The following is a 26847-nucleotide window of genomic DNA, read 5'->3' on the forward strand; positions in this document are numbered from 1 at the left end:
CTCAGAGAACATGCACGCCCTTCAGGGACCATTCTGGATGCAGAGGTGGGTCTAACTCTGTAATAATTTGCTACTTGACTTGACTACATAGTGAGTTTCAGACCTTCAACAGCTATCTATCAAGACCCTAATATGTACTGAAACCTCATGTCTACCCCCAAGGACCAACAACCAATGCTGGTACTGTCTCATTTTTCTCCATCTGCCAGGCCTCTGGATTGTGCATCAAAATTGAGCAGGTCTGGCTTACCAGTGAAACCCATTTGACACTGGTCTGCTTCCTCCTCTTCTGCTCAGAACCATGTGACTGCCTCAGTCCTACACGGTATGGCTCTATCCTTTTAATTATTAAATCAGTAAGTAAAGCACTCTGTGCACCATTCCAACAGAGGTAAAGGCTGTGGAGATCACTGATTTAACAGCTCGCCAGAAATGGAGGTGGCAATTGGAGACTCCTGCCTTGCATCTGAAGTGAGAACAGTTTTGTGAGACTGAGTGCCTCAACCTTTGGGGTCTTTGTGCACCAACTTTAGGCAGTGTCAGAATTGACTTGATTTGCAGGACGTTGTCATGGGTGTCCAGAGAACCATGAATCCAAACCAGCCAAGCAGCAAACCTGATGTCTGATGTCAGTACTCTACCACGCCTCCAAATGAGCTATCTTCCTAGCCCTGAACACCTACCTTTAACATAGCAAGAGGATAAAAAAAGAAAAACAAAACAGAAACACCCCCACACAAAATCAACCACCTGCTGGAAATGGCAATTTATTATTTTACCAAGACCCAGAAGGTAACAGAATACTTGCTATGTGTCTCCAGGTTTTCCTCTAACTTTCCTTCTTGAACCTCTAATCGGACCTCACTGGTCTAAAATGGACCACTAGCCATCTTTAGGTGCACACTCTCTTCTTCCTCTTCTCCAGAATCTCACATAGCCCAGGCTAGTCTCAAACTCAACACGTAGCCGAAGATGACCCTGACTTCCTGATGCTCTTGCCTCTATTGCCACGGTGCTCAGATTATAGGTGTGTCACACCTGCTTTGGGTGGTAGTGGAACTCCAGGTGGGTTGTATGTTTCCCCAAAATATATGAACAACAGACAAGACCCAGCCTTCCATTTCTTTGGAAACTAGCTTTCAACCAATGCTTCAACTTATTTGAAAGAGTTCTCTAGTTTTAAGAAAAGCAAAGAAACCAATCTAAAAGACCCACTTTTCTCCTAAATCCCATTATTTAGTAAAAGGAGGCCTTATAGAAATATGAATGAGGATTTAAAAACAAATTCCATTTAAAAATTATTTATTGAACATCGACTATGTGTCTGGTCTCTTCAGAGGCTGGTCAAATCAAAGATCCAGTTTCTAACAATAATTTTAATCCTGCTGGCATACAGTTTCTTCTTTGGGTCTAATGTATTCTAGTATACGCTGGGAATGGACAAAAGAGATGATTTACCTACCCTATAAACAGGATGTGCCTGGGGTAGTAATAACTCTATACGCTTAGGCTTATCATGTTGACTAACCTTTAACTGACAGTTTATAAAAATACACTCAACTTAAAATAATTGTTTTTGCTTGCATAACCACCCTAACCCTTAACACTCATATTCTGAGGACAAGATTTTCCTGTTTAATCACAACCTCCCACGAGTTGCTGTAAGAACCCCCTAAGAGCAGAAGCATTTCTCGTGGGTGGGGGCAGTGCTGGGACTCGCATATGCTGGGCAATGGGTCTGCTCCTGAGCCACGTCGCAGCCCGCTACTGTGGTATTCTAGCAAATGCTCTATGGCTTAGGCACATCCCTAACCCTCACTAGGGTTGCTCTAGGCAAGAGCTGCGGCTCATCCTGGGGCCACTCACATTCATGGCATACTCTCCATAAATGCTCTTTCCTGAGCCACGCCCCTCGCCCCCACCGAGGGATCCAGGTAAGCCTCATACTCCCAGTCAGGGCACTCTAGAATCAAGCTGTTACCAATTAAGATGGAGGGGAAGGTGAGCAATCAGCACCCACTCCCACCTCCCAAATCAAGCTTCTCTGCTGACTCTCTGGATCAGCACTTCCTTAGCAGATCACGAGGCCATTCTTTTGCCGGTCCGGAGACTACAGGATATCTGAGACTCAGTGTGACTGGTCATCCTTTCATGGACCTAAAGGACTTAGCCCCAATCTCAAATTGGAATGAAGTCCAAGTTTTGGTCCAGACTCTTCCACACCTTCAAAAACTTCAGTCTTTCTATCTTCAAGAACTTGAGTGCTTGTGAAGAAAGACAATTTTAAAGCCCAATTAATTTGCCTAATGATCAAGTAATTTAAAGTTGAGTAATTTTTTGGAAGGGGGCATGTCACAACCTCCAAGATTAAAACAAAACAAAAAACAGACCATGACTTTTTTCCATTTGGAACCGCAGTTTAGAGTTGCTAACCTTCACTCTCCACTTTGCTGTTTAGAATGTTAGAGAGAAACATGGAACCAGGTGATGAGAACCAGAAAACAGGAAGCTAAGTTCTCATATCAGGACATTAGTATTATTGGATGTCAAAAGGATTTCCCAAACTTATGTTTGACCTGCAGTATTGGAGATGGCTTACCTTACCTATAACTTCAAGTTTGTTTCACAAAGTTTTGAAAAGCAAGATAGGTATTTTCAGACATAATTAAAAAAAATCTGAATAGCAAAATACGTTAACTGCTTTAAAACGTACAGTAGTGTTTCCATACTAAGAGCAAAGCCTAGATCTATGTTAGGAAAACTTTTCCAACATTGCTCATTGTCTCCAGTAGTAGCTAAAATAAAAATCTACCCTAACTTCTATGAAGTGATCTCTGGTTCTCTCTTTCATACAATTCAGGCCTTCATTCCCTTAGTGGGAAGTCCTAGTACATTTCTTTTCCTTTGGAGACAGGCTGGCTGTGAACCTGTGATGTCTCAGCCTCCTGAGTGCCTGGATTGCAGGCCTGCACCACCATGCCTGGCTCCCTTATAGATATGCAGATACAGTTATACAGGCTCTCATGCAGTTCAGGCTGGCCTCAGACTTGCTATGGAGCAGAGGAAAATCTCAATCTCCAGATCCCTTTGCCTCTACCTCCCAAAGTGCTGGGCCTACAGGCACAAGCCCCACATCCTTTTGATGCAGTGCTAGGGACGGAGCCACATCCCCAGCCCTTCTTCATACGTACTTCTGAGAGTTCTTTGTAGTGGGACACAGAAAATGTCTCTTCTGGCAAGTTTGCTGTTTTGAGTGTTTCAGCATCGTCACTCCAAGTAACAAAATTAGTCTTCCATGAGGATGGCAAGAAGAACCTGATTAAGTTCTCTTTTGATAAACTGATCAGCATGGTCCTTGGAAATAAAGTTGACAATTCTAGGGTTGAAAACTTAAATCAACAAATATTCACATCTATGAATCTTCAAACGTTGTCTTCTAAGCATAAATGGACCAGAAAATGGGAGCAAGGATAGGACCTTGAAGTAAAGCAAAAGCAAGCCTCGCACTGTGAGATGGCCTCCCTCCCTGGAAGACCTACCCGTGTCTCCTGGAAGGGAGCCCTTCCTGTGGAGCGAGCCTCACTTGTCTAAACACAGAGGCCTTGAGTGGGAACAGAACTGTGGTGCTGCAGTTGAGTGTAGGCAGACTAGCCGTGCCAGGGTACTTCCTGTTGGTTGTAGGTTTCCCCCAAATATATGACCAACACACAAGACTCTCTGCCCTCCCAGACAAGCCAGAGCACACCATTCCCTCTGAATGACAGAGACCAGGCAGCTTGCAAGAGGCACTTACAGAATCTACTTGACGTTAGTGTCCACTGACTCTTCACAAACTGTCCTTTCAACTGAAAGCATCAAGCTAGCAGGTTTACTCCCCAGCCCTAGTTCTGTGAACTAGCTTATAACCTTATTAGTTGTTTTTTTCTTCCCGGTGACGAGTTCTGTTCAAGAGTGGAACATGTTACAAGGAATATGAAGGAGGGTGTGAGGTGTACAAAACCACACTGACATCACAGCCTTACAAAATATATCAAGGTTCTCAGCATTAACAGTTTTTGTAAGAAGTTGTATGCTTTTACTGTCTCTTTAGCATTTCCCCACGCCTGTTTTCTCCTGTGGATCCTCTGGAGTTAAGACTGAGCTCTATTGGCAGTTTCTGGAACAGACTGCATGACTGGGACAGACCAAGGGAAATTCCTGTCCAAAGCAATGAGTACGATGAAGTTGGCCTCACACACGTAAGAGTTTATTTACAGCGTAAGCTTTGCCAGACATTACACTCGGACCACGTCTCCTTCTGGAATCAATTTCCTGACATATGCAAGGCGTGGACTGCCCCATACTCCACATGTCAGTCTCTACACACATTTAGCGCTCTCATGTTTATGCCTTTAATATCAAGTGCTTTACATATCAAGTTGTCTCACACATCTTATGCTGAGCCCTTGCCTGCCAGGCTGAAGTAGAAAGTCCACAGCTTGAAAAATCTGATGTCTGTCATAAGGTTAAAAATACACTTAAAAGTCTTCAAAAGAATTCCATCACGTCAACTAGCATGCTAATGGTTAGCTAGTAAGTTAACTAATAACTGTTAACTAGTTAGACTGTTAACAAGTAGCCTGAGATGTCAGCATTTTTGACCATAACACAGTGACACTGTGCTAAGCATCTAAGAAGTCTTGGTAACCACTATAGTCTGCTTCCTAAGAAAAACACATCTTTGCATGTGTTCCTCAGAGGACTGCCTGAGGAAGACTTGAAGCCACCCCAGTAATAGCAAGACGCCTCAATAAAATGGGAATCAAATGTCTCAATTTCATTTAAAAACAGAGTGGTGGCTAAGTATATCAGCATGTAGTTGTGTACATGCCTGTGTCTAAGCAGCCAAAAGGCAAATGACCAAAGCTCTTCCTTGGGATCAAAGCTGGTGTCTGGGTGGGCTCCCGGAGTCCTGTACCTTATTTCAGTTGCTTTTTGGCAGGTCGGAGCTCTCACAAGAGTCCACCATCACTATGACTCATTCCTTCAGGAAGAACCTTAAAGCATTTCTCTACCTCCAACCCACTGCTGAAAGTGAGTCTGGCATGCTCTTCAGAGCAGCTCTGCTGGGCTGGCTAGAAATACCCAGCACTGAGCTCAGAGCTCAGGCGCCCAGGGACCTGGGACTGGTCTAAGAAATAAAGTCAAGAGGGACTGGACAATGACTGCTTGCAGGAGTCTAGTCTGACCTGGAGGTGAGGCCACAGGCGCCCATCTGATGAGACCTGCTGTTGTGTCTCATGGACTTCGCTGCTGTCAGTGAACAACTGGTGCAAGATGGTCTTAGTTGTTCCTTGAGGGGAAATCTTAAACCAGGTGCTCATGTCGACAGTCTTCAAGTTTGTCTTTAGCTTATGTTTCTAGGGTTCTGCAGCTGCCTACGTTATCTGAATGCTTTCACGGACAGAGCTCTCTATCCAAGCCCCTGATACCTGCAGAGTCCATGATACTTGGGTCTCCTGCATGTGTTAAGTCTCCATCAGGAGCTTCTGAGAAGCCACCTGCAGAGATGACGGGAAAGGCTAAAGCCCCCTAACTCCACTTCATGAGAACAGAGAAGACACTGTGTCCTATGACATGCAGTGACACCACCAACCGCCCAGCGTGGGGGTGAACTTCCTAGTACATCAGGACACCTTCTGCTATTGCCGGCTAACGGTAACAAGGTTAGGGTTATGTGTGGAAAAAATGCTCCTGTAATTTTCCCTTTCTCTGAGAGTTAGAAAAACAGACAAAAAAAAAAAAAAAAAAAACCCAAACCAAACAAAGAAAAGAACAACAACCCACATCTTTTGAATAGCATTAGCTAAGTTTCGAACAACTTGGAGAGTGCTCAAAACATCACGGTTCAGCAGCTAATTGGAAGAGTGCCGGCCGAGGACAAGAGCTCTGCTACGGACTGTCACACACACAGGACTTTAGTGTGCAGTTTTCTTCTGTAGGTGGATAGCAAGAATCACTTCTGGCTTTCTGTGGGATTTACTTACTGGTCCATGTCTGCAGCGTCTCTGCAGGTAGCTAACCACTTTTCTTTATATTTAGGACAGTAACATCGACTAGGATAAGTTCTAGTGTAGCCTATGGCTCTGAGGGTCCCGTAGTTCAGGAATGCGCACGATTCTCAGGTTCTATCACAACTGTGATAGTCCTGTTAGAAGGCCATCGTAAGGAGTGCCTTGTGCGTGTTCAGTATTACATCCAGTGCTGGCTGTCAGGGATAGAACTATATTTCTTGACAACTGAAGCATTTTTTTTTTTGGGGGGGGTGTTGTTGGTTGATAAAAGCTTCCATACACTGAATGAGGAAAGATTAAATGAGTCTACAATCAAGTGCTAACTTGTGGAGAGTGCCCTCAGGAGTGCTAGAGTGCTTCAGGGACGTCAGAGAGGGAAAAGCATCTTGATTTGTTGCTACTTCAGTAGGACCCATCTCACTGACGAGGGCAGGGTCACCCACATTTGCTAGTCCTTGGAACTACAAACTGGCGCATATACCCTCCTTCAGAAAGACAGCAATCTTTGGTTTGATTCTGCTCAGCGCAGTTCTAGATTCCTATCGCTTTGGCAGGCTACCAGTGATCAGATACACAACTCTCTGGATCTATAACTTGCTCTAGCAGCATATCCCAATGTAGTTTTTGTACTAACTGTCTCTCTTCACTGAGAAATATACATTGTCCAAGTAGGGCTTATTTGCAGCAAGTGGCTTTCTAACTTCAGTTAAAATTCAGAGCTAATCTTGATTCTCCAACTATGTGTTGTGGTTTCTGGGAAGCAAACCTTAAAGGTGTACCCAACATGGGAAAGCTTGACATTTTATTGTGTGTGCTTTTATCTTGAGTGGAAGTATCCTCAAGACTATCCGTATGACCAGCTTTCCCTCGCAAGTACTATGAGAATTACATGCCTACAGAGCACCGGAAGGTGCAACACTGTTGATGTAACTCTAAGGATCCGTAAGTGTGACTTCTCAGACAACTTGACAGTGTTATCACTTTTCCCTCAGTGGGCACGTATGTCTGACATAATTCTGGAAACAAAAGGGGGGAAATGGCTTGAAGACACACTCCTGCTTTACACACAACTTTTCAGGAATGCTCCGAAGGCGTCCAGAGAGGCTGGGCTGTATTCTGAGGCTCTCTCTCTGGCATGGATTCTATGATGCAGTGTGAGCGTTGAGCTTCTGGTGAAGGCTTTGCCACACTTAGTGCACTTGTAGGGCTTTTCTCGGGTGTGAATTCTCCGATGCAAAATAAGGTATGAGTTTCGGTTGAAAGCTTTTCCACACTCGCTACATTCATAGGGCTTCTCCCCTGTGTGGATTCTCTGGTGCTTCGTGAGGTCTGAGCTCTGGCTGAACGCTTTGCCACACTCGTTACATTCGTAGGGCTTCTCTCCAGAGTGGATTCTCTGGTGCAGAATGAGATTTGAGCTATGGCTGAAGGCCTTGCCACACTCGTTACATTCATGAGGTTTCTCTCCTGTGTGGATGCGCTGATGCAGGACAAGGTTTGAGTTGAGGCTGAAGGCTTTCCCACACTCGTTACATTCGTACGGCTTCTCTCCAGTGTGGATGATTTTATGGCGGATGAGGCTTGAGCTTCTCGTGAAGCATTTCCCACACTCATCACATCTATGAGTCTTTGCTCCGGAGGGAACCTCTTCCGGTGTGTTATTAAAGTTTGCACTGAGGCTGAAGCTTCTTCCCAAACCTTTGCCCTTCTCCCTGGGGGCTCTCTCTCCTGTGGTGGGCCTTTTTTCCTTGGCTGTAGGTGGCCCAGGCTCTTTCTTCTCTTTGCCAGTTTTCTCCTCCGGGTTTTTCTGTTGCCTTTCAACTATTCTGCCCTGCTGTTCACGTTTCTCTCCAAATTCTTTCTGGCATCTTCCTACTGTTTCCCCATGAGAGGTGGTGGAATCTTCTTTGACTTCAGCCTTTGAGGCTGACTCATTCCCATTCCTGTTTTCAGAACCTGACATGATAAACAGAAAATATGAATAGCACCGTTTTCTTATGAATACAGGTGTTAATACAGTGACATTATTTTCTAAGAAGCTTCTATGTATCTGGGAAAATGACTTCATAGGATGAAAGATAAATGCAGAAAAAGGGGAAGAAACACTGGGATGGAGGTGGAAAAATAATCATAGCATTGGCAAAGAGAACAAATAAGGCCAGGCATTCACAGCGGTGCCCAGCCAGCATTCAATAGCTTGCGGCAGGAGAATCACCACTGACAGGTCAGTCTGGGCTACATAGCAAGACCTAACTCAAAGGAAAAAAAAAAAAAAAGTGAAAAGAATGTGAATAAACCGGCACGGTGGGGAGTGAGTAGAGAAACTTCAGGATAAGGAGCTGACATGTGTCAGGGGCTCTTCTATTACGCGGTTACTTGCTAACTAATTTAAAAGAAACTGTATTTAACAAGTCATGGTTGGGTGTAGTGACAAACACCTTTAATCATCACAGTGGAGGTAGGGGCAGACAGATCTCTGGGAGTTCAAAGCCAGCCAGGGCTACACAAAAATAAAATATAGTAAGAAATAAGTCAAATTGCATTTCCAGCAAATATCTGTAAGTCTTACGAAAAGAGAACAGGCAAGTCATCCTGAGGAACTGGTTAGTGGTGTTAGCAGAAGGAAAAACAGACACTCCCCAGTTCTGTCATATTTTATTAGGAAGGAGATAGTTGGCAGGAAACAAAAAGCCCTGACCCTGGTAGATTACGGGGTCCCTTGGCACAGGAAGCAGTTTTCCTCCACCAGGAAGAACAGCACAGAGCTCATGTGACAGAGAAGGGATGAAGGAGGCATCTGGGGATTCATTACCAAAATAGCTAAAACTTTCACCAACTGATAGATGAGACTTATAGGAAAGAGACAATTCCTGAGACTGTAATCAGAGATAGCAGAAAACAAGTTTTAAAAAATGATTTTTTTAATTCTTATTCCTTTTTTATATGCACTGGTGTCTTGCCTATATGTATGTATGAGGGTGTCAGATCCCCTGGAACTGGAGTTAAAGACAGTTGTGAGCTGCCATGTGGGTGCTGGGAATTTAACCCAGGTCCTCTGGAAGAAGTCACTGCTCTTAACCCCTGGGCCATTTCTCCAGCCCCGAAAAACACATTTTACAGTGTAGAGTTAAGCAACCAGTATATATATATATATATATATATATATATATATATATATATATATTTAATATATATATATATATATTAAATAAAGATTTATTTATTTACTATTTATACAACATCCTGCCTACATGTGTGCCTGCAGGCCAGAAGAGGGCACCAGATCTCATTATAGATGGCTGTGAGCCACCATGTGGTTGCTGGGAATTGAACTCAGAACCTTTGAAAGAACAGCCAGTGCTCTTAACCTCTGAGCCATCTCTCCAGCCCCCAGCAACCAATATATTAAAATACTGTTACTATTAAAATACATGTTACTATTTAAAAGAAAGAAAAAACCAAAAGCCAACAAGAAATGTTTGTGTGTATGAGTGTTTTGTCTGCATGTGTATGTCTGTGTACCATGCCTGGTGCCTATAGAGGCCAGAAGAGGACACTGGACCTCCTGGATTCGGGGTTATAGAGGGTTGGGTACTGGGAATTGGACATGGGTCCTCTGGAAGAGCAGCCATTGCTCTTCACTGCTGAGCCATCTCCCCTGCCCTCAAGCTTTTCACTTATTTATTACCTACTGAATCATCTTGCTGGCCTCGGATTTTGCTTTTAAGTAAAGACTCCAAGAAAGTCGGTGCCATCCCATTCGGTAGGCTCCTGAACGCTATGACTAGAGGAACTGGTAATATCTAATGCTTGGCTTATTGATGAAATAATCATAATCACTGAACCAGAGAAGTGAAAGCTGGTCTATTTCTGAATTCCAAACTAAGGTCTTGGACCAGCTGGACAGTTCTCCAGAGTGTTCCTTTTGTTTTTGTTTTTTGTTTTTTCCTTCAAAGGTTATAGTAGTGGGGCTGGAGAGATGGCTCAGTGGTTAAAAGCACTGTCTGCTCTTTCAAAGGAGCCGGGATCAATTCCCAGTGCCTACGTGGCAGCTCACAACTGTCTGTAGCGCCAATTCCAAGTGATCTGACACTTTCACAGTAATGTGCATAAATAAAATTAAATAATTTTTAAAAAGGTTATAGTAGTGATAGCTTAGAAGCAAAGATTTCTATCTAGTATAAAGAATAAGGACCTAAAAGCCAGCCTCTCCTTTATACTGGTTTCCAAACCAAACCCACCTTCTTAAGTCACACCCTTTCTCCACGGCCACTTTGCGCATCCCCCCTCTACCCACTCAAGGTGGACAAGTTCTTGCTATGACCTTTCCTCCTGGTACACACCTGTGGGCTTCTTGGTGGCACCATGTCCTAGCACTTAAGATCTGGGAGAGACCCACGCAACAGCGTTGTCAGCTGGCTGTGACATTTTATCTAGCTGATGCCCTCTGAATTACTTTAGTCTTCTTACATCTCAGCACCGAGAGTTCTTCATAGAAGACCACCACTAGGGCTGGGCCTGGGAACCTGATCCTAAGGGAGGGCCAGGGCAAGGCTGTGAACCACAACGTTCATGTTGAGCAATCTCTGAATACAAAGAGACAGACCGCCAAGGAGGGTGGGTGCCTTGTAAGTCTAGGAACAGGCTAAAAACAGGCTGGAACTGGACAGTGGTCGCCTGCCTGGCTACCTCTCCTAGGAAAAGTAGATTTCCTAGGAGATTGCCTCACGCCAGAGCAGAAAGAATCCTTCCTCCCAGAGAACAGAGTGGTTGGGGAGCTGAGAGAGACTCTGAACAGAGGAGTTTATTTCTGATACCAAAGAGCAGAAATTACCCAGAGGTACCAAACTTGGCAGGAACAGGGAGTTGGAGTACCATGCCTTCAGAACTCAAGGAACACAAAGGTTTTCCCTTACTAACCAGCACAGAAGCAAAACAACCTTAGCAGGCAAGAATTGTGCATCAGTCTTACCCTGGGAAAACACATTCCCCATATTCTCCTGCCTGCTGTCCCTACTGAGATTCCTCCGAGCCAGGTTCTGACATCCCCACTCCTCCAGGATGAGGGACACGGCCATGTCCTCGATCTTCACCATCGCCTGAAATAACAGGAGATCCCCACACTCAGCTCCCTGCAACATCAGGGACAGTCCTACTACCCAAAGCTGAGGTCAAGGACAGAGCTGACCGCAGGACTGTGGGACACTAGAGAGCATGTGCCCAACCCTGATGGACTGAAGGGTTATGTCGGAAGGACACTAAAATTGAGGGGAGTGGGGCTTCTCTGGGCACCAAGAGCAAGCGACCTGGTTGAGGTTCATGAGAGGTGCTCCAGAAGGGGCAGATACAGGAGCTCAGGAGGAAAGAGGGGCCCGTGGCTCACCTGGGAATCTGCGGTCAATAGTGCAGATGCCATCGCCTGGTCTCTGGGATTCCCCTCATGATGAGGGGCAGGAACGTGAGTGGCAGGGACAGCTGAGGAGGAGAAAGGGGCTGTGAGTAAAATGGCTCTTCTCTGAGCCTCCCTCAGTGAAGAACCCAGCACTCTCCTTCCTACACCAGCAAATTCACTGCTTGATGTTCCACTACCAAAAAGATAGCTCCAAAGGATACAGTTGACTGGAAGACTTCAGCTTCCCCAAGGCCTCTAGTCTTAAATTTGAACCACATGGAGCTCATAGAAGGGTCCTTGAAATCACCAGGTCCAAACTTTAAAAGAAGAAAAGTGAGGCCCTGAAGAGGGTGTGACTCAGCTTAGAATGGTAGGTGCAGTCTAAAACCAGCTTCCTATGTCAGCTTGAGGATCAGTGGCTGCAAGTCTGGCACCAAGGGCAGGAGGCTCCCGTTTCTGGGTACACTTGTGGACAACACATCTTCAAGATCACAGAGCACTGAGAATGACAGGCGAAGAAAGGGACCTCCCCACTGCTAAGCACGTGTCTGCCATTCTGACCCTTTTCCCCCTCTTACTTGGTCACAGTCGCTGTTTGATAAAACACACAGTTTAAATGCTGATGAGAAATGTAGAAAGGTAGGGGCCAACACACATAACAAAGGCAGCTGCAGCACAGCTTGTGACTATCAGCTGTATGCAGTGAGTAATGAGATTTTAAAAAATCAGGTGTAAAGTTCAAATTTCTCCTTTTCCTTTCCTTTGCCAAGCATCATTAGAGTTGGAAACAGTATTGGTAGACAGAGATGGTACCAAGCTGCTAAGGACCAAAGAAACACACCACTCAATCACTACAGCTTGGAGCTGTTACCACCCATGAGGCAAAATACACACAAGAACAAGACCCTAACACTTAGGCAGTCCAGAGTTAGGACATAAGACAGAACAAGACAGAGAGGAAGTTGAGAGCAAACCATGCCTCGATTTCTTCAAGAACAATTTAGTAAGTAACAACTCTAGCTGCGCTCTCTAAATCCATTTCCCTAGCTACCTGAAGCATCAATCTGGATTAGCTGCTGAATGTCCTCTCCTGCTGACCCCTAATGACACTGTTATAACTTCTGCCTGTGGAGTCCTCTTGGGTCCCGGAAGGGAATCGACACAGGTGGAGTTAAACCTAGAAAACCGTACTGTCTGCTGCTGTCTTCCAGGACATCTGGGGAGAATGCTCCTGTAAGCTCTGCTCTCTAATATTCCCACTCTAAAAGAACACACTTTAACTCTTCTGTAATTCTTTAACAAACCTAAAAAGAAAAAAAAAAAGACTCTGTATGTGTGTGAGTGTGCGTGTGTATTTGAGTGCTCAAGTGCCCTTGAGGCCAGAAAAAGGCATCAGATCCCCTGAAGCAGGAGATACAGGCAGATCTGAGTGGCCTGATGTAGGTGAACTCTGGTCCTCTGTGAGGACAGCAAGAACTACTGAGCCTTTGATAATTGTTCTGATATTCTATGTACTTGCTTTATTTCAGACTCTCATAAAATCATGGTCTGGTCTATTTCTTTAAAGTGGGCAAGGGAACCAACCAAATGTAATAGATTTCAATAGAAATAAATCCTGAACTAATATTGTTTTCATTTCCTCAGCCAAAAAGGAAAATTGTTCCCATTTTCTTCCCTTTGGTAATTTTAAAAGTAACCTTGAAAACAATGTTAAAAAACATTTTATGCCGGGAGGTAATGGCACATGACTTTATTCACAGCACACTCAGGAGGCAGAGGCAGGTGGATCTCTGAGGCCACCCTGGTCTACAGAGTGAGTTCCAGGACAGCCAGGGCTACACAGAGAAACCCTGTCTCAAAAAACAAACAAAAACCCCCACAAAATGTATATATATGATCATTAGAAAGATTTATGACCCCTATAAATATTATTTAAGAAATGCTAGCTAAGTGGGGCGTGGTGGTGCACACCTGTAATCCCAGCACTCAGGGAGGCAGAGGCAGGTGGATCTCTGTGAGTTCGAGGCCAGCCTGGTCTACAACGCGAGTCCAGGACAGCCAAGGCTATACAGAGAAACCCTGTCTTGAAATAAAAAGAAAAGAAAAGAAAAAAAAAAAAAAAAGAAATGCTAATTGAAGTGTTTCAAGACCCAGACTGGAAGCCAGGCCTGATGGTGCACACCTGTCATCCTAGCACTCAGGAGCCTGAGGCATGAGGACTGCAAGTTTGAAGCCAGCCTTGGACCATAGAGCAAGACCTTGTCTCAAAACAAACCAGTCAGGCTGGAAATAATATCCTGTTTGCTCTAATACCCTCCACTCAGAACCGTGCTGGATATCAGGGATGCACATAGCTCATCAGGGATGCACACATAACAGTGATGTGACAGTCAGTGAGCACACGGTGCCCAGCTCACCTGCCTCCTTAGGAGACACTCAGCCTAAGGCTGGGCCATGAGCTACGCTGTAACAGGTGTATTAGCTCTACAGTGACTTAGTGGGCCACAGTGCGTCGGTACCATGGGGAGCCTCTCCCCTCTCTTGAGAAGGAGAGGGGAGCAATTGGGGAGGGGTGTGTGAGGGAGGAGCACTGGGAGGAGAGGGCTGCAAGAAGGATGTAAAGTAAATAAGTAAATTTAATAATAATAAAAAAGGCAGATAATCAAAAAAGCATGCTTCTGATGGAGTTAGCTGGTGACATGGAAAGAGGTACCTGCATCTTGGACCCTTTATTTCCCACCTTTTCTTTTGAGGGGAGGGGGCAAGGTCTCACCTCCTCAATGGCCTTGGTGCTGGGCTACCCTCAAACTTGTTGCGAAGCTGAGGATGACCTTGAGATACTGACCCCCGCCTTCCACCAAGTCCTGAGTGTTACAAGTGCACCAGGCCTGCCTTTTTGTTTTGCTTTTGAGTCAGGATCTTGCTATGTGCCCATGGCTGACCTGAAACTCACTGTGTATACCAGGCTGTCCTCGTACACACAAACCTCCGTGCTTCTGCCTCCAGTGTGGCACTAAAGGAGCTGCCACTCATTTTATGAGTGCTGGGGATGGAACCTAGCACCTCATGTGTGACAGGCTCTACCAACTAAGCCCCATCTCTAACCCAACAGTTGCTGTTTCTCCACGCACGAACCAGGTTCTTACCTCGGGATGGCAAGAGACGAGGCTTCCTGGACGAATGCTTGAAATGAGACCGGCCAGCTTCATGACGGTCGAAGCTTGAGGACTCCTGAACTGGATCCAGAGGCACCACCCCCCTGGCAAGCATCTCAGGCCCATGAACTTGACCTGGGACCTGAGGGGGGAAAATGGTTTCCAGGTAAAACTTCTGATTGGTCTTGAACTCCTAATCCTCCTGCTCCAGCATCCCAAATCTTAGAATTATAGGCACGAAGCACTATGCCTGGCCCAGTAAATAACTTATGAAGTAGAATTTAGAAATATTAAAGAAAAGCTATTTAGGGGGCTGGAGAGATGGCTCAGAGGTTAGGAGCACAGGCTGCTCTTCCAGAGGTCCTAAGTTCAAGTCCCAGCAACCACATGGTGGCTCACAACCATCTATAGTGAGATCTTGTGCCCTTTTCTGGTGTGCAGGTATACATGCAGACAGAACACTGTATACATAATAAATAAATCTTTAAAAACAAAAAAGGCCATTTAATGTATGCCAATGGATGCTGAGAGCAAAGGGCCTATCCTCCCTCCCTCCCTCCTTTCCCCTCTCCCTCCCTTCCTCTGGTCAGCCATTGAACCCAGAGCCTCACAAATGCCATGCTTAGGTTCTAGAACTGACCTGTACTGCCCAGCTCCCAGAATTCTTTGAAAGAACCCAGCAGAGCAGTATGTAAGAGAAACTGCCCAAACACTCCCAACACTCTCTCTGAGCCTACTCGAGTGGATGCCCGTTTTCCAAACGACAGGTGGCAGCTCTTTTTACCTGCTGTCCCGAAAGGTCAAGCTCCAGGTCCTCCAGGAGTGTCACGGCCTCCTCCCCGCTGTCCGGCCGGTACTCCTGCAGCCAGACTTGCAGCTCTTTGGGCAAAATGGACAGGAACTGCTCCAGCACCAACAGCTCTAGGATCTGCTCCTTGGTGTTGACTTCTGGTCGAAGCCACTGATGGCAAAGTTCCTTCAGTCGATTCAGAGCTTCCCGAGGCCCAAAAGTGTTCTGGTAACAGAAGCGCCTGAACCGCTGGCGGAATACCTCTGGGTCGGCTGGCGGTGTCTCCTGCAGGCTGGAGTCCTGCCCCCACATGTGGTCTTCCTCATCTTCTTCTTCCACCTTCACGATGACTATGCCATCCTTCTCCTGTGCAGCCTGTGGGGACAGACCCGTGGCTTCCCTTGACTCGGCAGTCATCATTCAGGCTCAGGGAACTGGTGGGGTCCAACAGGATCAGGCTGCCGTTTCTGTCCTAGCAACTGTTCTCTATTGGTTCCTGCACTATTCCTGAAGCTGAAAAGCAGAAAGACGACACTATAAAAAGAGACCCTGGGCTCAAAGTCCTGCCAGTCTAGCATTCTCAGTGAGCTCCATGCTAGCGGGAGACACTGCCTCAAAAAACCGAGCAAGACAACAAACACCCAAGGCTGTCCTGCAGCCCCCATATGCACACATACATGAGAATGTGCACATGTGCACACATGCAAAGTGGCCTGTGCTACCCATCCTCCACACAAGGCTACACATCAAGACACTAACAATGTCTCTAAAAATAAGGAGAGAACCACCAGAAAGCAGCACTGGCCTCAGTGTCACTTCTGATATTAAGGTTTGCAAACAGAAACCTTCAATGGTGGCCTCTAATCTTAGGGTGTTTGCCTGTGGTCAGAGCACTGTCCTTCCAGAGACAGAAGGTGAGGAAATGGGGGCATTTACAAAAGTAAGTCCAGTGGGTGCCAAGGGCCAGGCTAAGCATAGCACAGGAACCATCTCCTCCCCCACTGCCCAAAGCCTGGCAGGCAGGAAGATGTCAGTGTGTACACAGCAGATGTAACTGATGTCTAGAATCTTCCTATCCTTAGGAGCAGATGTGTGCCTACGCTGAAGACACAGGGCCCATTACTGTAGCATCTCACTACTTTCATTGCTTTATGAGTGCTGTGGTGGCCTACGGTGGCAGTTTCCTTTAGGGAACACAGAAAACAGCCAACAGAGTATTTATATTTTATAAGAAAGGGCTAAGGATCTGGCATGGTTAACAGAGCACTTGCCTAGCATGCACACAAGGCCATGGGTTCACTCTATAGTTTTGTATAAACCAGATATGATGACACACTTGTAATCCTAGCATCTAGGACCACCAGGAGTTAAAGGTCATCCTTAGCTCTGTGGCAAGTTCAGGGCCAGTCTGGATTACCTGAGACCCATTTGAGAGGAAAAGAGAAAATGGGGGAAGAGTGCTTGTAGGAGAGTCAAGTGTGGAAGCCTACAATTTTTGAGAACTTGAGAGGCAGAGACAAGAGAATCAGGAACTCAACCTGAGAACAGTTCCAGGCCAGCCTTGGCAGTAGGAAGCTATCCTAAAAACAAACAAACAAACAAACAAAAAACCCAAGAGCTGGGCATGGTGACGCTCACCTTTAATCTCAACACTCAGGAGGCATCTCTGAGTTCACAGCCAGCCTAGTCTACAGAGCAAGTTTCAGGGCAGCCAGGGCTACAGAGGGCAACCTTACCTTAGGGGTAGGGGATGGATGAGATAATTTAAGTCACAAAGAAGTCACCTGGTCAGATGGTGAGCTGTCACAAGTCGGGAACCTCACATCTCAGTGGAACCTCTCTTTTCAACTTGCTTGTTTAGTTTTGGATCCTAGGACATTCCCTTGCTTAATTGGGCTATATTATTTGAAATAGTGGATTATTCCATCTGTCTTCACCTAATCTCATCTTCACACGAGACTGGCAACTTTAAAGATGTGAGGACACTGTTATCGGAGGACTCATGGTGTAAAAACAATGAAAAAAGAGAATGGCACAGCTAAAGCTCCGCTGACAGCGAGGTCTCAGCCACACAGAAGCAAAACCAAGTGCTCATCCATACCAAGTTCAAAAGCATTAGTGACTAGGAAAGCTGGTGGCTTTAAAAGAGTGTGGGGGGCTTTGGATATATCTTAGTTGTAGAGTGCTTTCCAGTGTGGCTAAGTGAGGAGCTGAGTCCATGGTACCTAAAAACAATTATAAAAGCATATGTTCGAAGTACTGCCAGAAACCCAATTATCACTTACTCTGGAAATCATCTTTAACAAGTACCTCCTTCTTGAAAACAATAATTTGTGTGTATGTGTGCTTTCATGGGTTATGTGGGTCACATATGTGAAGGTGCCTGAGAGGCCAGAAGAGAACACTGGAGCTACGTGTGTGGGGACTGAACCTGGGCCCTTTACAGGAGTGTAAGCACTTAAACTTGGAGCCATCTCTGTATAGCCTCAATGTGTCCATTCTCTACAACCTTGGAACTCTGGGGCTGGAGAGATGTCTCTGTAGTCAGGAGCACCTGCTGTGCCATCATGAGGATTGGGGTTTAAATTTCAGCACTGACATCACAAGATGAGTCTTATGTACCTGGCGCGCGCGCACACACGCGCATACATATATACACATACACACATACACACACACACACGCACACAAACCTTTAAAAAACACACTTGGAACTTTTTCTAGCTCATTAAAAAAATCTCCCAAATGAATTTCAATGGAGAGTTGTCATATATTCATGTATTTTTAACACACACACACACACACACACACGCCACAGTGCATGTGTGGCGGTCACAGGATTACTCTACCACGTGTCACGGGGATTGCTCAGGTTGTCAGGCTTGGTGGCAAGTGCATTTACCTGCTGAGTCACTTCCCCAGCTTTGAACTGAAGTCTCTGCAATAGAAACTTTTACTGTTCCATGACACTTTAAATCTTACGCTAGGGGCTGATGAGATGGCTCTGTGGTTACAGTTCTAATTGCTGAGCCTGAGGATACAAGCTCCTTCCCTGGTACCCACAAGGTGAACGGAGAAAAGCTGTCTTTCATCTCCACAAGCAGCCTTATCCCCACCTTCCCACCCCTGTCACCTCCCTCCTCTCCTCCCCCACCTTATCACCCCTCCCCTCCCCTTCCCGTCCCTCGGAAACAAATGTCAAATAAAAAAGGGATCTTATACTTGTTGGGAGTACTGTGATTGGCGTTGTCCCCCCTACTATTAAAAGCAGGGTCCCTGCTTTTTTAAATTAATTAAATTAATGTGCTGTAACACATTATCAGAAGTATTAATTTAAAAAAATAATGGAAAATAAAAACAGACTTGTGGAAGTTTGAATTTTGATAAGTACTCAGCATGGAGATGGATTCCTGAGCTGCTGAGTATGGTGGCTGCGCTTCTCCCATGAACTTACTGGTCTCTGGAAGTGTTGCCTTTCTTTACACAGCCACTCAAACCAAGCATCTTGGTGCCCAAGATGGCTCAGTGGGCAAAGGCAGTGGCCATTAAGCCTGGGACCCACATGGTAGAAAGAACAGATTCCGGCACACTGTTCTCTGGCCTCAACCTCCACACACAAATACATAAATTAATTTAATTAAAAAAAATTGAAAAACCCAACAAAACAAAACGTTTCAGAAACAGATCATCCAAGTGTTTCATAGTGAATTAAACCAAGAGCTTTTCAAGTGAAATTCATTTTTATGCTTATACAAGGCGGGGCCAAACCCACAGCCTAGTGTATGCTAGGAAGGGCTCTACAACTGAGCATACCCCAGCCAAAGCCAATACTTTTAAACTAGGAAAGCATTTTTAATTACACGGTTCTCACTTAAAAATACTGATGAGATTTGTAGAAATGGGATCGTGTACATGTACTAACAGGAAACTTCTCTTCCAGTAGTAATAAACAAAACACTGACAACATATGCGGTATGCAAGTTTTTGTAAGTGACCAGGCTTAAACAAATTCACTGTAAATTATAGCTGTGTGTATTCACACATTCACTGCCTCAGTCAGCGAGCTACCGAAGGTCAGAGGGCAACTTCTGAGCTTCTTCTGCCACATGGGTCTGGAGAATTGACCTCAGGTCCACCAGGCTGGGCACCTTTACCTGCTGAGGCACTGCACTAGTTCTCAGCAGCGGAGGACAGTCTTCCCAGCTGCTGTTTTGTTTTCAGGTGTTTCAGTTCAGTGATGATTTCTTTCCATCCCAATACACACAACACCAAGGTCAGTGACTGCAACACACGCCACCTCAGCACTCACCCCACTCCTCTGTCCAGCCCTACTGCATTCTTCCTGTTAGTGCTCATTCCCCTGAGCACCCGCCATGACCAACGGTCTTCACTCTTGCTGTGAACAACTCCATTTATTTATTAACTCTGTCGGTCCACGTTTTATTCACCCTTCAAGATGTGCATTGCCTTCTGATTACTCTAGCTTACGCAAGGAGATGGGAAGTTGAACTGTTTATGTGGGGAGAGCCATCCCTGCCACGAACAGTGGGTAACCCAGGGAGAATTCCACTAGTTCCTCCTTGCACAGGCTTAAATTAACAGCTCACCTTCTTTGACTCCTCCCTCCTCACACAGTTCTCCAAGAGCCAGAGTGAAGTATTTTTGAGACAGGGTCATATTCTGTAGCCCTCTACACAATATCTATGGCTGAGGATGACCTTTAACTTCTGATCCTCCTGCCTCCACCTCCTGAGTGCTGGAATTACAGGTGTGTGCCAGCATACCTGTTTTATGCGGCGCTGGGGATGGAACCCAGGGCTTCACGCATGCTAGGCAAGCGCTCTACCCACTGCTACGTCCACAACTCGCTGAGTGAAGTAACCCTTTTTTATATTTATGTCCAATCCAATCCATGCTCAAGTCAGGCTTCTTTGGTGCTCCACCTCTATCTTCTACCCACAAGGTACTTGCTACCTTACCCTGATTACTGCTCCTAAAACGTTACAGCTTCTGTCAGTGGGTTCAACTCTGTTTCCACTTTCCCACTCCACAAGCCCTTCCCTACCCAGCAGAGCGAGTCTGTACCCAGCACCTCTGTCATGCTCTGCCAGTTCTACCTTTTCAAATCCCACTTTATCTTACAAACCTGAGCTGAGGTGCCACCTGTCCGTCATTGATGCACATGAGCATTACAGGAGGAGTGAGAATGCAACCAATATTTGCAGGTGCCAAATAACACACTGAGTGCTTCACTAGACCACACACCAACAGTGGGTCTGAAGAGGAGGTCTGATTACCACCTTGCCTTGTAATGTCAAGCTGCAGTTAACCTAAGCTCTAAGAGCAAGCAAATGCTAGAGTAGGACCTGAAACTAAACTGTCACATCTCAGGGCAAGCTCTCCTTTAATTTAGGCTTTCTGTTTTCCAGCATGAACATGGTATGCCTGTATGTGGAGGCTAGAGGCTGACAAAGGGTGTTTTCTTCAGTTGCTCTCTACTTTATTGAGGCAGGGTCTCTCACTTGAACCCAGAGCTGATGCAGCTAGGCTAGCTGGCCAGCTTGCTCTGGGGGTCATTGTTCTCAAGGCTGGGATTAGGCACATGGCCCTCACATGGGAGGTGGCCTGGCATGTGTCCCTCACGTGGGAGCTAGGAATCTAAGCTCAGGTCCTCATGCTTATACAACCAGCACCTATCCAATCGAGCCATCTCCCCTGCCCACGAATTACCGTAATTATTTCTGCAGGACTAGGGATCAAACGTGGGACCTGGAGCACGCTATGCAAATGTGCGAACCCACCCCTGAGCATTCTTTGAAGAGAAATGCACGACAGAAGGATCAAAAGTTCCAGATCTGTTTGGATTACAAAGTGAGTTCAGTGCCAGCCAGGACAACTTGTTAAGACCCTGTCTGAAATGAAAATACGAGCCAGGTTTGGAGGCACAAACTTGTAATCTCAGCTCTTGGGAGGTAGAAGCAGGAAGATAAGGAGCTCACTGCCATCCTAGGCTACAGGAGACATAACATAAAAGTAAAAAACAAAACAAAACCCAACAACAAAAACCCCCAAATATCAACAAAACAAGTACAAAATACAAAAAGGCCAGGGGTGCCAGTCAGTGGCAGAGTACACGAGGTCTAAGGCCCTGCACTGAGCCAAACACTTATTGAATTTACATCAGTACTTTTTTTCTGTGTTCAATGTGTCTTCAAATTAAACGAAACAAAACAAAACACTGCTGGTTCTTAGCAGGCACTGGGAAGTCTGACTTTTAAAAATGAACTTGGGTGACAGTGTGCCTGTCTAGCATACGTGGGCTTAACCTCAGGACACACAACACAAACAAGCCAGGTGTGGGGGAACATGCCAATATTTCCTGTACTTCAGAGGTGGGGGAAGAAGGGTCTAGAGCATAGGGCCAGTCTTGGCTACACAGTGAATCCCAGGTTAGACAGGGATACTTGAGAGCTGGTCAGAAAACATTTAAAAAGTAAATCCTAGAGATGTAACTACACATTGTAATTAGCAGTGAAAGAAATCCTGTAACAGTAAAGGTGGCATGGCCTGGGACAAATGAATTATGTCCCCTGCAAATAAGTCACACATCCCTGAGTGGTTTCCAGTATTCTTACTAGCAATGGGGGTAGGAACAGAGGAGGAGGGGCAGAACACCACCTTTGGGGTTCCTCTGAGATGAAACACATTCTGACATATTATCTCCTTTAGGAAAGATGACCATCCATCAACCAGACCCCTAAAGAAAAAATAAGTAACATTCCGATGAGAAAGGACTCGGCATCAAGCTCGGTTTATTTCAAAAGTTCTTTTCTCAAAGTCCATTACTTCTTCTATGGCATAGTCTTGCAAGTTTAAATAAATCATCCTCTATCCACCACTCCCCTTTTTTCAACAGAGAAATAAAACACTTCATAATATGAAAAAGCTATTCTTAAAAGGCAGCGCATGGCCTAGTGTCAATCGCCTGTAATCCCAGCACTCCAGAGGCAGTGGCTAGAATTCCAAGGTCAGCCAGGGCTAGAGAGAGGACCCCCACCCTTTTAAGGATACCTAAAGAATATCAATACCAGATGGCTTGGTGGCACATGCTGGTAATTTCAGCACTCTGGGAGGCAGAGGCAGGCAGATCTCTGTAAGTTCGAGGCCAGCCTGGTCTACAAAGGGAATCCAGGACAGCCAAACACAGAGAAAGCCTGTCTCGAAGAAAACAAACAAACAAAAAAGAATATCACAGAATAAAAAGCTAAGATGTAAGATTTAGTACACTGGCCTGTAGGGTCTACACCATCTGAAAAATTTCCAGAGGGAGAGATTAAGCAGAGAATCAACAAAAGATAACAGTATTTAGTAGCAGGCATTTCTGTAATTTAAGAAACTGAATAAAGTAGCGAGTAAGACTCCTGTGTGGTAATTAAAAGAGGACACAAACCTGAAGAAAGCATCTGGATAAATCTTCACTATAGTTCCCTGTGATAAGGTATTTCCCCGTATTTGGCCAGCTTTTCTAGTAACTTCACTTGCTGATGTGGTTACAATGAATTCTTCACAATTCAACATTTATTGACTGCCTCCAATTAGCCTAGCACTGCCCTGTACAATAAATGCTTTCTTTGGTCCCAAGCCATGGCACAGTCACTCTCAAAGTCAAAATGTGTGTGTATGTGTGAAGAGAGGGGAAGGAAGGAGAGTGTCATGCTAAAGAACTTTTCTTTTTAAAGGTATATTTACCAACTCCACTACTTTCAAATTTGGAAGAGTCTCTTTGAGCAGAGACAGTTTTAATAATAAAAATGACAGTTGGCAAAATGTCTCATCCAAGGTCATTACGCTGATCAGTGTGATTTCCTCCCGTTCTCGCCCACTCCAAACCAGCAAGGTGAACTAAAAACCCCACCTAATCTCCCAGACAGCACATTTTTAAAAAGCTTAAGCCAGCAAGGGCCTCCGAAGCATTCCATAAAGGTGACAGCCGGCTGTTAATCTCTACTAGACCCTTAACCACACTGTCAAGCTTCCAGCGCCTTCACTCAGTGATGGGAGCTGGTGAGGCAGAAAAGCAGGTGATCTGGAGACGTCTGCGGAACCTCAAAACTTGCCTTCCGCGTCGTTCACCTCACGATCCTCAAGGACCCAGGGCAGGGATGGGACGGGGAGCGATGGACAGCAGTAGAACGAAAACCACACCAAACACTTTCCCCGCAATCACAGCAAATGGCGACGGAGGAAGCGCGAGAAGAATCCAGACACAGGGACCACGCTCACTCGCGATCTCGTCCTCAGAAACGTCATGCGAGCACGATGACACGAAAGCGTTCCCTACTGACCCCGGGGGTGCGAGCCCTGCCGCGACCCAGCAGGGCTCCTTTCCAAGCCCCCCGTGGCCACACGGCCCACCCTCAAGGCCCGCCCGTCCTCGCGAGAGTCCGCCATGAGACTCACCCTGAGTCTGCGGAGCGGCCTGGGGTCGCCGGGGACCGCGCACGGCTGACTCCCGGGCTCAACCCGGCCGAAGGGCACCGCACACCGACCTAGGCCCTCCCAACGCCTCGCCACAGACACAATGAGTCACAAAGACCGGAAGTAACTCGGCATCTCATCTTCCGGGACCGCGCTGAGCTTCCGGGTTCTCTCTAGGAACTGGGAGGACTTCGAATCTCCGTCTCCGAAGCTCTTGCCCTGAGCCCTGCTCGGGACAGTGGAAATGAAGTGGTTCTGTTGGGGGTGTCCAGTTTTTCCTGAGGCAGTGTCTTCAGCTCTATGTTTGTACTTTCTCCTGGCCTTTTCCGTCCTGGGCAGTAATTACAGTTATTATCTAGCAGAAGAGCTGAAGCAAGGGTGCAGACAGAGGAAGATCAAAGCTAAGCCAGGGTGGCTGGTTTCACAAATCAGCTCTGGTTAGGTGTGCCAACTGAGTGCGTGTGTTTTCAAGTACTTGGCCCGTGGACAAAAAAAGGCTGTCTTTCGGTAAACAAGTCATTTACACGGGTTCAGAGCTTGGCTCATGTGGACTATGCTATTATAGCAGTTTACAAGGATTTTTTTCAGAGGAATCACAGGCAGTTTTCAAGGTGTTTTCCTAACCCACAATTACCGCCTTCATCACTTTGCTTTTGGGCAATACAGAAATAAGGCCCCACCTTCTATAAGGCTCTATATTCCAAAAGTCCACAAGAGCGAGACCATACCTACAAGCTGGACTGCTAGTGCTTAGAGGAGGTAACGTCATGAAAAACAAAACAACTACTAAACTAAAAGAGCAATTGCAATATCGTTAATGGGAAATCACTCCCAACAAGGAGACATCCAATCACCTGGAGAAGAGAAACCTTTATTCACATATAGGCCAATCTTTGAAGGGTCCAGGCCTTACAGCTTTTTGTAAGTTAGGCAGCCTCTGTGACAATCTGAGAGTGGCCTCTGGGTCCCTTAATCATTTCAGGGAATTTAGGCAGGCAGGTATACAGGGACAGATAGTTATGTAGGTTAGGGAATGTTCAAACCCTTGGCAGGCAGCAATAAAACAGAAGCATTTGCAAATAACAACATGTTTTGCCTGGTAGAAGCGTTTTTCTCTTAGCAAACAGAAATGCTATCTGCAGCACCGTTGTCTGCTGCCACAAACTTCTTTCTAGGCAGCTTCTACCAAGTATTTGTTTTTCCCGGATGAGAAGCAGGGGCTCCCCCACCCCTAAGCAAACAGAACTTCAGTAAAAACTTTAGCTCACTTACAGCTTTTAGGCTAATTATTATTGTTATTTTGAGACAGTGTTTTTCTGTGTAGCCCTGGCTGTCCCAGAACTGACTCTATAGACCACCTGGCCTCAAACTCCCAGAGATCCGCCTGCCTCTGTTTCCGGACTGCTAGGATTAAAGGCATAAGATTTTCATTAAGCCACCACAGCATACTGTTGGGTGCAAATTCATATCATTTCTTACCAGTGTCATTAAAGGAAATAGCAAAATGGAGAAAAACAACAACCTGAAATCCTTCCAGCCTGATATGACCGAAATGAGCTGGGAAATCATTTTAGATTTATTTTACGTGTGTGAGTGTTTTGCTGGCGTGCATATGTGCGTGTGTACTGTGTGCATCGAAGGTGTCCTCGGAGCTCAGAAGAAGGAATCTGGATCCCCTGGAACCGGACTTACAGATTGTTGCGAGCCACCATGTGGGTGCTGGGAATCAAACCCAGGTCCCCTGTGAGAGTGCTGGTTTAACCTTGCAGCCGTCTCTCCAGCCCGATCATTGAACTTGTTGAAGGCTTTGCTGAAGGACACAGGCATGCCTGCGACGAAGCTTCACACTGCGATGCTCTAATTCTGTTATATAATCTCACATTTACTCAGAAACCAAGTGCTATGTATTTATTTATTTATGTTGGTAAACCTGAGAGAACTCCTTGTCCTCGATGCTACTTGATGACCGTATAACCCAGTTCTCATCTCCCTCAGTTCCAGGCATTAGAAAGAGAGCAGAGTGGCACTACGGTGCCCTTTCCTCCAGGATAGTGTTTTATTCAGGGTTTCTGTTGCTGTGATAAAACATCATGAGCAAAAACCAGCTGGAAAGGGTTTATTTGGCTCACATTTCCACAGCACTGAACGTCACTGAAGGAATCAGGACAGGAGCTCAAACAGGGCAGGATCCTGGAGGCAGGAGCTGGTGCAGGAGCCATGGAAGGTGCTTCTCACCGGCTTGCTCTCTTTGTCTTGTTCAACCTTTCTTGTAGAGCCCAGGACCACCAGCCCAGGAACGGAAACACCCACCATGGGCTGGGCCTTCCTCGTCGATCGCTAATGAAGAAAATGCTGTACAGCTGGGTGTTACGGAGGCCTTTTCTCAACTGAGGTTCCCTCCCTTCAGAGAACTCGAGTTTGTGTGTCAAGGTGACTTAAGACTAGCACAGGTATCATGAAGGAGCATTCTTGACACTTCTAAGTGCTACTCAAACACTGGTTCATAGAGTAGCTAGCCGGTGTGTGTGTGTGTGTGTGTGTGTGTGTGTGTGTGTGTGTGTGTAAATGTGCATCCCAGGCTTCCAATGAATATGCATGTGTCTGAGGAGTTCCTCAGATTCCTGAGAGTTACAGGGAGCTGAGTTACAGGCAATTGTGAGCCTCAATGTGTGTTCTGGGATCCAAACTGTATCACTTTGCATCTGCAAGGATGATGCAAGGATGACTCTTTACTGTCTTTACCATCTTTTCTGTCCGTCTGTCTGTATCTCTGTGTCTCTGTTTCTCTCTGTGTGTGTCTCCCCACCCCCTCCTTGCTCCTTGACAATGAGGCTCTGAGTGGCCTGAAACCCATGATCCTTTTGCTTTAACCTCTGGAGCATTTGTGCTTGTAGGTTTCAGGTTATAGGTTCCCAGCACCAATATCTATAGCCTTCAATTGCCTATAACTCCAGCTCCAGGGCATCTAATGCCCTCTTC

The 26847-nt window shown here is 45.9% G+C and overlaps 1 protein-coding gene across 2 annotated transcripts; it reads right to left on the bottom strand.

The window, feature by feature from the left end:
- Window positions 1–1285: 1285 nt before the first annotated feature.
- On the bottom strand, window positions 1286–24159 carry Zkscan1 (zinc finger with KRAB and SCAN domains 1). 2 transcript variants are annotated; one of them, XM_021661791.2, is made up of 6 exons: window positions 23851–24156; window positions 15385–15903; window positions 14592–14742; window positions 11437–11528; window positions 11026–11152; window positions 1286–8009 (listed from the first exon to the last, which is right to left on the bottom strand). In XM_021661791.2, the coding sequence occupies exons 2-6, from the start codon at window positions 15808–15810 to the stop codon at window positions 7114–7116; spliced, it is 1692 nt and encodes a 563-aa protein (XP_021517466.2). In that variant the 5' UTR covers window positions 15811–15903; window positions 23851–24156; the 3' UTR covers window positions 1286–7113. The 2 variants fall into 2 exon arrangements, with proteins under 2 accessions (XP_021517466.2, XP_021517463.1); XM_021661788.2 differs by lacking the exons at window positions 11026–11152; window positions 11437–11528 and having other exon boundaries at window positions 23851–24159.
- Window positions 24160–26847: the final 2688 nt, after the last annotated feature.

This window comes from Meriones unguiculatus, chromosome 15 (assembly GCF_030254825.1).
Source record: "Meriones unguiculatus strain TT.TT164.6M chromosome 15, Bangor_MerUng_6.1, whole genome shotgun sequence".
In the NCBI taxonomy this organism is placed as follows: Eukaryota; Metazoa; Chordata; class Mammalia; order Rodentia; family Muridae; genus Meriones; species Meriones unguiculatus.

Excerpts from the sequence above, each read along its gene's own strand:
- Zkscan1 (XM_021661791.2), bottom strand. The coding sequence starts at position 15,810 with ATGATGACTGCCGAGTCAAGGGAAGCCACGGGTCTGTCCCCACAGGCT. Across the intron at positions 14,743-15,384 it reads TTGACCTTTCGGGACAGCAG|GTCCCAGGTCAAGTTCATGG; the intron begins GTAAAAAGAGCT and ends TTCCCCCCTCAG. Across the intron at positions 11,529-14,591 it reads TCGTCTCTTGCCATCCCGAG|CTGTCCCTGCCACTCACGTT; the intron begins GTAAGAACCTGG and ends TCTCCTCCTCAG.